Below are 11,899 nucleotides of genomic sequence, written 5' to 3'. Positions count from 1 at the left end.
AAAAAAAAACAAAAAAAAAAAAACCCACACCCACAAAACACTACTTACTTTTAATAAGGCAACCTAAAAGGACACAGCAGAAGCAATCTCCAAGACATGTTACTACATTTATTCAGCCTAAGGCATGCTCAGAGAGGCACCAGTAAGGTTACTAGTTAGAGTAATTTGTGGGTTGATCTCTGTTCACTTTTCCCAAGGGGAAGAACACAAGCTAAGCCAAACTTGAAGGTAGTAAGAGCACAGACCAAGGAATCAAAATTTGTCCTTAGAAGAAAGAGCAGCCATCTCAAAAAATTTTCTATAGTCAGAGATACCATATTATTGTYCAAAAGCAGCATAACCTCAATGGAAGGAATCATTCTCATTCTTGCTGTGTCCCCTGTTCTCTTACTTTAAACTTTCTCACACTGCTCYGCCAAGAGTTAGGCTCCTCTCTACTCAGTCATGAGGCAACTGCCAGCCTAGTGCTTAAAGAGGAAGATGAGGTGTCACCAGCTCTTGCAGAAGCCATTTTAACACTGGTAGGAAGCACTGCATGAAGCATGTGCACAGAAGGCTCTAAAGGAGCTGACAATCTAAATCCACCCCCTTCTCTGAAAAAGAGATTAGGCTTCACAATTTGGGGTTCTTTATTAGTAAGATATGCTATTACTCATCACCTGAAAGACACAAAACTGAACTGTGGCAGATACTCTATTCTCAATTACTCACTAGCTCTCCGTTTCCTTCTGTTTTTTTCCCCCATAGTTCTTACTCACTTTCGAAAAGCCAAGTGAAAAAGCTTTGCATTTAGCACAATCCAGCTTTCTCCAGGCCTTTAAGAAACGGCTCCTTCACCAATCACTTTTGATATGATAATATGATTTGTACAAAAAAGATATTTCAAARGAGAGAATTCTCCAGTTCACAAATTCCCCACTCTCTGCAATGTTTAATACAACTCAGATTTCCCTGCTCTATCTGGCATTAGTTATTAATCTGTTTATTGCATTGTGCTTACAAAGCTTATCTGCACAATGACCTCTCTTTAGAATTGATGCTTCCTACACGAGAAAGAATATACAAGCCTTACAATCCCATTTGTATTCCTTAGCAAATGGCCATGCACTGCTGTTGTTTCTTTGCTGTCTAGAAGCACAGTGGTATTAAGACACAGCTACAGAGAAGCCYGAGATTTGGAAAGGTTGGAATGCTCATTTTGTTTCTCAGTGAAAGAGCAAGTCACTAAGATATTTGTACTCTATGTAAAATTCTCCACCAGAATATATTAAGGTTGCATTTTCGATCTAAAGAGAATATTTTTGCACAAAGTTTCTGTGGGTTGGCAACCACAAACTCTTCTTGCCAACTGCAAAATAAACAGAATTTGCTTTCATCCACCTTGGATGATTTCTTTTAAAGAAMTATTAGACACTGACTTTAATGCTGACGCAACAAATTATGACTAAAAGTACCTTCTGAACCTCCATAATTGTAACAGAGATCAGTATTTATCTATTTCTGCATAGTGGAAGTGTYAATATTTCCTAACACATTGGCCCAACATGAAAACAGTTTATGTGATAAATAYACGCTTACATTACTTCAAGTGGATTCACAGTGAAACTGAGAGTTATGCACCATAAGCTGTACATTTACATATAGGTATATACAGATTAAATGCTCCAAACCTGACAGAATTAGACACAGCTTTAACTGCTACACAGAGAACAAGAAATGCAAAATGGTGGAGATTTAAACACAGAGCAGAGCATTATTTGTACCTTCTCTGCCGTACAGATAATTTTCTTTCAAAGCTAATGCTTCCCAGTGCATCACGCTCCTGGAGTAAATTTGGAAAAAAATATAACATATTTTGTGCCTCAGACTGGATCAGGTCCATGCATGTGAGAGCAGTCCCACATCTGACTTGCACAGCAGTTTAGTTCCCACTGGCACTTCAAACTTAAGTGTCAGCAAAAGCTAAACAGAGGCACAAATCAGCTAGTTCCACTTTAGTCCTCTAGCTATGGAAGGGTCCTTAAACTCACTCCTGTTCACACATCTGCACCTTAAATTAAGCCTGCTGCAAAAAGTAACTGCAAGAAAAAATTCTGGTTCTCCTTCACATTTGTTTTCCCCACCGTATTATTTCTTTTCAGTTGCACTATCTGTAACACTGGAAATCAGCTAGCTTCTCCTACCCCCTGCTTCCCCCCTTCCTGAGCAGTCCGGTTCCTTTGCTCGTTCAGAGCATTTTCTCGCGAACGCTTTTGTCCTCTCGCCCGCAGGCTGGCTATTGTTGAGTGCACCCAGCCAAACAATGCCCCCAGTAGCACAGCCTAGCACTGCAAGTCACAACTAACTTGAGACACATTCTGTAAAAGCACAATTTTGAGCTGTTTTCAGACGGAAGGATAATAGTTTCTTTACATGATACAATGAAAACTATTGCTCTTGCTTTGTACACTGGACGAATTTCTTACGGCAACTTCAGAACTCATCCCAATACTGTTTCTRCTTCTGAGCAAGAGGGGCTACATAGGCATTACCTCCACGAGAGGAGCCTTCAGGCTAATACAGCATTGAAATACAAGCTTCCATCACAACAGTGCTAGAAGATGGTGGCAAGTTAACAGTGTTTAACGCTGCAAAAGTACAGGCTAGAGCAGAACACTGTGGTATAAAATGGAATTAAACTGTAAATTCTCTTAAAACTGAATGCTTAATCTAAAAATTAAAATGAAAGTTCTGATAAGAGGCATTCCCCCAAAATAACGCAAGACCCCAGGGAACTAATCAAGAATCGACTCCTGCCCACGAGCTTAAAGAATGGGTAAGTGAGAAATGACAGATGGGTGACAAAAACAAGTAGGATAAAAGGGCAGAAGAGGACAATAAAAAGTTAAGAAACTATGATTTTGTTTAATAAATTGAAGGCTCRGTTCATCTTCTGCTTAATCATTATCTAATGGCAGAGAAGTCTTCCAGAGARATCTGAAAGTGAGTAAGGTAACACTTAACTGATTTGGTCTGGAGACTACCACCTGAGGCTCTGAATGTCCAAAACACAACTTACCATTGATCAACATTATGCCACAAACTTGTGTTTCTTTAAGAAACAATCTCAACAAAACTAAAGAGAAGATAAACTTTACATTTAACAGAATCAATTTATTGAKTTTTGTTCTTTAAATATAAATTCTTATTCTTGTAACCAACCTCTCTCTAACTTTGGAGAGGGATATTAACACTTAAAAGCTTTAAGACATTTRCCCAGAAAACATAGTTCAAAGGCCAATACTGTATCTTTGCTGCCTCCCAAGATTTAGGTTAGCACATTTAAACATCAGTAGATGTCAATAAATTAAGAGTCCATTAAGCACTCAAAGAACAATATTTTTAAAGTTCCCTTTGACTTATGAAAAGGGAAAACACTGTGAGGAAGGGATCTAGGCGTTCTGAACACTGCTAGTGCTATTTGCTTCAAATGCAACTGGAACTGTGGAATCCTTCACTTGGAAAGCAGAAGTTCAAAACTGTCTGGAAAATGAAAATTATTTAGAAGAACACAAATGCCAAGCAAGCAGGCCTGCCTGCCTTAAAAAGCAAATGATAATGCCCACTTCTCTACATTATGTACAATACACATTTATGTTGTGGATCACTGGGGCACTATATATGGCAGCTAAYGGCTCTCTCCTTCAAATTAAAACATACTGAACAACAATTGATTTTCTGCCACAAATCCCAAACTCCAGACAAATTAATCACTAACATCTAGAACAGTTTTAATTACTGGACAGGCCTGTGCAAACTTATCAAAAGCATATAATCAATTAAGAACTACCTGGTTGTAAGCTGTATAATTAGAAGCTAAATGGTTCTAATTCACTTGTGGTAGACCAGGAATTTGAAGTCTCTAGTTTGTTTTTAAAGCACCGCAAGTCATCTGATAAGTCATATTCAGATAAGTCACTTAAATTGCATGCTCAGAATTTWAATTATCAGAATATCGTTTCACAATATGACTGCAGCTATTTCTGAACAATGAAGTTTTTAATTAAAGATATAAATATTTAGAAATACTTCTGTAATTATGACTATCTCAGGGTATTTCTGCATCTTGCACAGTATCCCAGTACTTTTTTTTTCTAAAATCTCTCACCACATTTAAGAACTGAGAATTAATAATAATATCAATACTTTTCAGTAAGAACACAGATAGGCACACTTTTAAGGAAAGTGCACAAAGAGGAGGCAGTCCTTAATCCAAGTCACATTTTATGGCTTTGTACAGTTAGCGAGAGTTCAAGCCATGGTATCTCTGGGCTTTTGCCATTATACTAGCAATCCTTGCAAGACTTCTTTAATACTTTCATCCGAACTGAAGCATGAAATCCAAATGTATGTTTTCCAATTTTAACATATAAAGGAATATGTAGAGAATCCAACATTCTATACGAGAAGTTTCCATATGAGAAATACGTTGCATTTGCATGTGGTATTACTTGAGATTTTTTTATATGCTTGACAGYAATGAGGATATTTTTCTTGAATGCATTTGGAGGAATTTGAAGAACTTAGAAAGTTTTAAATTAGAATAAGATCTTTTTTTATAGACCACATACAACTGGAAGTAATCCTCAAAATGATAAGCACCTAATGTGTAGCATACATCTTTGTGAATCAGTGTGAAATCATTTCTACTCTGTACTACTGTATTTCCACCAACAAGAAGAGAATGAAATTAAGACTAATAGTCATTACTATTACATTTAGTTTTCAGCCTTACCAGGGAACATTATCTCTCACCACTGGGGCCTACATGACATCCAATTTTGGTACAGTTTTAYGCATTTATCACCTTGGCACTCTGGTAAGCAGCACTACTACTACTTCCTTGCAGGGGAAAAAACCTGAAGCACAAAGATCTGAAAGAACTTCTCCAAAGTTATCAGAAACCTGACAAAACAAGAAACTAATCCCAGATCTAGTGAATGACAGTAATGCCCCAGTCACTAGGTCACTCTTGCTCCACAGACTGAAGCAGTATGAGTCACTCATGCAAATACCACCAAGGCAGGACAATTGAATACTGAGGATGTTTTCACTCTAGTGTCTCCATGCTATTAGGAACCTGGCAAAGGAATAGCTTCCCTGTCTCACAGCTTCCCAGACATTTTTTGAAGCCCACCCCCTGGTCACAATCACTCTGTAAAACACAGAGGATTTTGAGAATCTACATTAAAAAGAAAATTCTTTCTTCCAGGAAGAAACTCCGATGCAGAGGTTAATTCATCAGTTGTTTGACAGTTAGGTGCTCCCAGATCCCAAAGCACATTCGCTACACACCACTCATCTTCCAGTTTACTAACTCCTGCTATGTGATTTTGCCACCAAGCTCCTGCCAAGTTCTCTAGTACTTCTATATTTTTTGCTATTAACTTGTGCTCTTAAGTCAGACTTTATTAGATAGCTATTACCTAGAGATCACACAAATCAGCATACGTTCCTGACTACTTGCTTAAGCAATGAAGTTTCCCTATTAGTTATTCAGCCTCCTTTTAGTCTTAATTCTGCACGTACATAATCAGTAAAGAAGTCAAAGGAACTGTGTCCCAGGCAAGACAGACAAAGTCAGATAGTGTCACTTACACAGGGAGGAAGCAATTAAACTGACTGAAGCTGTTACTTTTAGCAGGTAAGTTCCAACCAAACTGGGCTTAGCTATGGAAGTAACAATAATTATGCCTGCAGCTAGATTTGCTTAAAAAGGCCAGAGGAAGAGGGCACTTTATTTTTGTTCCATGTTCTGAGATAGCRTAGATTTCCTAAAAGATTGTATAGGTCTCAAAAAGGAAAAATATATGTATACATACTGTTTTAGTATTTTTTGAACAAACTTCCCAATAGTGATTCAGTATATTGTGGAAAACCTAGCAACAGTGAAGCCATGCTCTTGCAAAAGCAAACATACATCCACTATCACTGATATGACAAAGGTCAAGACTTCAGTTTTTAGTGAAAATGAAGATAAAACAGTAGAATAAATGCAGACTACAAGTTTAAAATATTTTTAAATTCTAGTTAGCGGTATCTCTCAGAAAAAAACCCTCACTGACAGTGTAAATGACAAGTAACTGACTATTCCCCCTTCTCAAATCTTTACAAGCTCAGTAGCATTTACAGTATTAAAATACTASCAAAAATTCCTTTGAATTTGAAGTATGACAACAGCACTCACAAAGCACAACAGTGGAATAAGAAACTGMCATTTTTGCACTGCTGTTTCACAGCATACAATCACACTTCACATCTAGTTTAGGTTTCCTGTTCGTGCATCACCAGCAGAAGTGTTAACTAGATTCTAACTGYGCGAGCTTTCTGCTTTATGTTGCCTAACTAAAGGAAGTAAGATTGGACAAGTGCGTAAGGATGRAAAATTAATGCAAAGAAATTGTAGAACTGACACTGCAGGCATGATTTGGCCTGCAGAATCTCAAATACAGTTGATAAAGAAACACTTTTTTCTTCTCTATTAGCTTAAATTGGCAAGAAAAAGATTTCCCTTAAACTTACCACACTGACATGGAAGTTAGTAACATCTGGCATTATGAGGTTCTACGTTTGCAAGGCCTAGAACAATTAAGAAGTTCAATCAGCCGAAGACCAAACCAGTATCAAAAGGCTAACAATAGTGAGCGGAAGTATGGAGCAAGAATCCTGTAGTGTCTTGTATTAAGGATCTAGAAAAGGAACACAAATGTATCGCCAATCCTGAGYAGCAGGAGGACCCAGAAAGATGCTGCCCATCTTTATCTATCATCCTTAAACAGGAGAATTCCAGCTAGAAGTTCACGRTCAAAGGTCTGATGCTGCTTGTGGCACTATATTCTGCTTTTCATAGATGTTTGCTCTCCAGATTGGTAAGGATGCTAAGGTATACTTGCCCGCAGACCAGCAGAACCGGGGATAGGTATTCCAGCTAGCAGAAATTTTACAAATTAGAAGCTCACTACTCAGTCAACAGTGTTTAGAAAGAAAGAGTTATGTTCTTCTGCCCACACCTCCAAACCTGCCAAAAAGCAGCAGCGTGGGACAGAACAAGGTTTCTAATGGTCTTTTTTACAGATCTGCTCCAAACAGCTGCAGTATCAGACTTGGTTGCTGTTCACAACTTTGCCAAGCAGCAACAAATACAGTGGCAATTATCTTGCAAATTCCACTGTTAACCACTGGATTGTGAGGATGATTTCTAAACATTGCTTGCTTTYTCCAGATAGGGGGGGAATGCTGCTGACAAGAAGGCAGGAACAGAAGCGCAGTGGCCTGTACACTCACAGTATCGCTTCAATTCACATCAGCAATGTGAGTTCATCTTCTAACATGTAACTGCTAGAAACATGTTCCACGTAAACTGAAGTTTAGATTCTGGTTCAGCGACTTCTTCCCCCTCAGGCAATAAAATAAAATAAAATAAAATAAAAATAAAGGTCTACCCTTTCTAGGATCTAATTGGGTTTTTGTTGTTGTTCTCAAGATGATGTGCATATTTGAGCATATGTGTATCTAAAGAGAGATGGAGCTGCCTGGTTCAAGGAACCTTTCACCTCTGGCTGTTGGACTAAATGTTGATGGCTCTCAGGAAGCGTGAGAGGCCCCTGCATGAGGCCTTCAGAAACATTCAGGACCCCCAGTTTATGAGCATCCAATACACAAAATAAAATTCAGCAGTTCTTGCAGCAAGGATGGTGATTTGCACAGGTGGGAAGCACCTTCTGGCAGATCGTTATCTTTCCGAAGCACTTAAGATTGTCTTAATTTTGGAGGAGGAAAAAAAATGAAATAATTAATGAGTATTTCTGACACAGTATGCTGAAGAAGAAAACCTGCCAGATATGAGCTGATGATTCATGACCTTTGGCCAGCACTGTTCTTTAAGTAATTACACAGACACATTGAAAAAGAGTCAAAGGAGTGCTTGCCAGAGTAGTTTTTGTACATAGTCCAGGTTAGTTAGCTTAGATCAAACTAACAAAYCAAAATCATGATAATTCTTCTTATTTTTCTAAGTCTGTGATACGAAGATGTTTATCTTTTATAATGGCTCACCCACAAAGCTAACGTGTGCAGCTGCACCACGAAATTATCCCGGAGCATGCTTCACACCTGCACAACTCTCATTCCACAGAGTATGATATTATTAAGGATCCCAAGTATAAATAGATACATAAACACACCCGAGGACAAGACCAAAGCAGCGCAGAGCTATATTTAAGTTTCTCTAACCCTCTTAGGATAGCGATTCAAAAAGGAAGGAAGAAGAAGAGAAAGGAAGAAGAATGTTTTCATTAGGAAACAGTGTTGGGGACTGTCCCATCCTTCTGGGGCAGCCGTGGGAGGTGACACCAGGGGCAAAACACTTGCAGCAGCGGCGAGCCGGCGTGCAAGAGCCCTCCGGGGGAGGAAGTCTGGATCKTGAAGAGGGCAGGAAAAACGGGCGAGTCCCTCGGCGCCGCGGCCCCGCAGCCGCGCCGGCCCCGGCCCGCGCCCGGCCAGGAGGCGAGGCCGGCGGCGGGCCGCGCCGCGACAACCTGCGGGCGGCGGCCGGGGGGGGCTCGGGCAGCCCCGCGAGGAAGGCGGGAGGCGCTGCTCTTCCTCAGGGCGCGGGGGAAGCGCCCGGGCTCCCGCTCCCCGCCACCAGGGCGGCACAGGGGGAAGGAGGCCGAGGGCAGAGCCGGGGGGGGAGGGGGGGGACAGGCCGGGCGGCCGCGCCGTGCCCGCGGGGGGCCCCGAGGCCGCCCCCCACACCTCCCCCCACCTCTCCTCCCTCCCAGGGCCGCGCCGCCGGCTCTCACCCATCTGCTCCCGCAGCCCCTTCAAGGAGGAGGAGGAGGAAGAGGAGGAGGAGGGGGGGGCCGCGCCGCCGCCGCCCTCCGCCATCTTCAGCGCCGGGCCGCGCGACTGCGGCCGGGCGGGAGGGGGAGGCGGGAGCGCGGCGCGCAGTGCGCAGGCGCGGGGGCGCGTCTTGGGTTTTACCAATCCTGTGGAAATTTAGGTTCATTGAACGGGAAAGAAAGCGGCAGCCGCGAGTGTGCGGCTCCCGCGGGTTTGCAGGCGCTCGCCGGCCGCAGGCCAGGCCAGGCCAGGCCAGGCCAGGCCAGGCCAGGCCGTGAGGTGCTTCACGCACCCGCCGTGTGCGTGGCCGCTGCTGCGCGCTGCCGGCGCTTGTACACGGGCGTTTCTGCCCAAACGCGCCGTTGCGCGTGTTCCCGAAAGCGTAATGGCGTGAGGTGAGGTGAGCGAGCCGTCCGGCCAAAAGAAGAAATAAACAAAAAAAACCCAAAGCGTTGAATGGGCTCGCACGTGCTCTTGTCCCCGTGCCTCGGGTTTGCCGCCCGTTTTGCTGCCGGTTTGCTSGTCGGTGACTTCTGGGACGGTCCTSTCCCGCTCTGCCCCCGGGCTCGCGCCTGGGGAAGGGCGAGGATGAAGGGCCATCGGTGGCCTCGCCAGAGGAGACCTGCTTGGGGCCTTSTGCAGAAAAGCCCCTGTGAAATCCCCAAGGGACGTTTACCTGTCCAAGAGCCACARAGCTGTCCCAAAAGCAGGGAGAATGTGGAAAAAAAAAAGTAGCAACTTGATCACATAGTTTGAAGGAACTCTGGAAAATTCTGGAGCAGGGCTCCATTTTAGCTTGAAAAGTGTGACCACAGTTCTTTGCCTCTCATTCGTCGTATTGGCTTTCCCCAATACGGGGACGTCAGAGGGGTCTTTGTCTCTCGTTTCCCCTTGGTGTTATAAAAYGCCACTTGCTATTGTTATTTAAAACAAAGGGGCAGCTAAAGGGGGGCAAAAAAAGAACAAAGCAATCTGTGCCCAATTTCCCAAGTCTGCATTAATAATATGTAGTAATAATAGCCTGCATTTACACAGCGCTTCCACTTAGCAATCTCAGTGTGCTTTACACACATGCTGAAATTAAACTTCGTCTTTCCACTGAGAGAGAATTAGGTGCGTTGCCTTCACTGTACAGGTGAGAAACAGAGTCACGGAAATCAAAGTCTGTGGTTATCACTGTTATTTTTTGCCACTGCCTTTCACSAACAGCTATTTTGAAATGTATCCAAAATGCTTTCTCTAGTGCTTTACAACATAAACTACTATGGATACGGTCAGACTACATGACAAAAATGGTCAGACTACATGATAGAATATAGTTTTTATGTTTTTGCAAGATCCATAGGTAATGTGTTGTTACGAGACTATACTTTCCATATGTCTATAAATAGAGTACTTGTGGAGGTTTGTGTGCCTTTGAATGTGATTAGGTTACCTATATGTCCCTTCCAGTTAAGGAATTTCTTTAATACACTGTGCAATAAAAGGGGGGCAACCTCCATTTATCCATTTTTTTCCTCTGAGGAAAAAAAAGAAAATCAGCCTGAGAGGAATCAGTCTGCTGAAAGGAATGCTTGCAAATGGTATGGTCAGCCAAAATGAATTTTCAAATGAGATGGTATTTTATGTTCTTTCCATTTCAATAGATACATATACAAGGGGCCTCAGTGCTTGCAGATTAACATGCCTCGTTTCCTGCATATGCAAAGCTTCAGAGTAGAAGATGCAGATTGCAGGGAGGGAAATAAATGGAGTTTTCCACATGTTCAGCTTTATATTTGTAGTGAGACAGTGGAGACTGCATGCTTGAAACAGAAAGGCCAAGCACATTGAAATCCCTGAGTGATAAAAGGACTCTTGAGGGAGAAAAAGGGCATTGTCCCTCCTTGCTCTCCATACATACACATACTGCTTGAGGTACATAACTTTCATCTTTGGGCACWCAGGAATTTAGCTGAAAAAATCTGCCCCAAAGTGGAAAATATCTTTTTCTCTAATGAGCAGTTTAGGAAAGTTTGAGCTGATATTTCAGCAATCATACTGTAGCTTCCACATTATTTCCCATATAACCTTGTTTCTCAGATTTTCAGTTCAATCATGCAATTACTGCTTATGCATTTTTAGTAGAACTTCATTAAAATTTTGACCTTGCTTGGCTTCAGCAGCACTGCCAAGCATCTTTCAATTTTGCTGCATTTGCAGATTTGATCGCAATAGCTGATTTATTCTAATTCTTTAAAGACTGTCCTTTTTTGCATTACCCCTGGAGAAAAATGATTAATTTAATTTTGCAGTCACTCTTTCTGTCCTTTTAGTTTTTATATGGTATTTTCTGACAAATCTTTCAGAAATGTTGTAGGCCCAATCATTAATTGGTGCATATYGTCATTGTGAGATAAAAATCAATAGAACCATGCCACTTCATGTAATCTGAGATTCTAGAGYTTTTATACCATGCATCTTCATCTAAGAAATATCAAAATAGTCCAATGATTCCGCTAAAATAAGTAAACTAGAAGCATGTTAAGGGTGATCCAAGTGCAGAAAATGCCAGCTYAGAAAATATGTAAGCTACTGGTATACCTGAGGAGGGGGTGCTATAGGAAGAAACACCTGCCTATAATCTTTTTCTTACCCCTTTTCTCAAATTATCTARTGTTACACACTGTTAGATACTATGCTGACTGGACCTCCATCTGTGATATTGTATAGCAGTTTTTATATTATACTTCAAAACCAAACAGCCTCCACATTTTCTGTGAAGCTACAGCTCTTAACTGCTTTGATCTCTGAAGTCCCTAACAGTAAAATGTTCATGTGTATTCAGCTTCATTTGTGTAATAATCGTAATGCATTAGGGCTAAAATAAGAAACCAGGGAAATTAGATGCATCTATAAATTTTTATCTGTACATAGGATTTTGAAAAAATTAAAGTATTTCAAAATCATCTAAATCCAAAAGCGCAAGCATATACTGTGACAGACTATAGTGGGTTTCCTGTGGTGAATGTAACTGCCA

The 11,899-nt window shown here is 41.5% G+C and overlaps 1 protein-coding gene across 2 annotated transcripts in view; it reads right to left on the bottom strand.

Moving 5' to 3' along the window:
- The window catches only part of MAP7D3 (MAP7 domain containing 3), a 47,191-nt gene extending 38,226 nt beyond the window's left edge, over positions 1-8,965 (bottom strand). For both annotated transcript variants that reach the window (XM_085325581.1, XM_085325582.1), the window contains exon 1: positions 8,841-8,965. In XM_085325581.1, the coding sequence (XP_085181707.1) occupies positions 8,841-8,925 (85 nt within the window). In that variant the 5' untranslated portion in view covers positions 8,926-8,965. The remainder of the gene's footprint in view (positions 1-8,840) is intronic.
- Between the last annotated feature and the right edge of the window lie 2,934 nt (positions 8,966-11,899).

Source organism: Rhea americana, unplaced genomic scaffold (genome assembly GCF_003343005.1).
Source record: "Rhea americana isolate MKP2758 unplaced genomic scaffold, rheAme1 scaffold_98, whole genome shotgun sequence".
Classification (NCBI taxonomy): domain Eukaryota; kingdom Metazoa; phylum Chordata; class Aves; order Rheiformes; family Rheidae; genus Rhea; species Rhea americana.
Note: the sequence above shows the minus strand (reverse complement) of the source record. Positions and strands in the feature narration are given on the sequence as shown.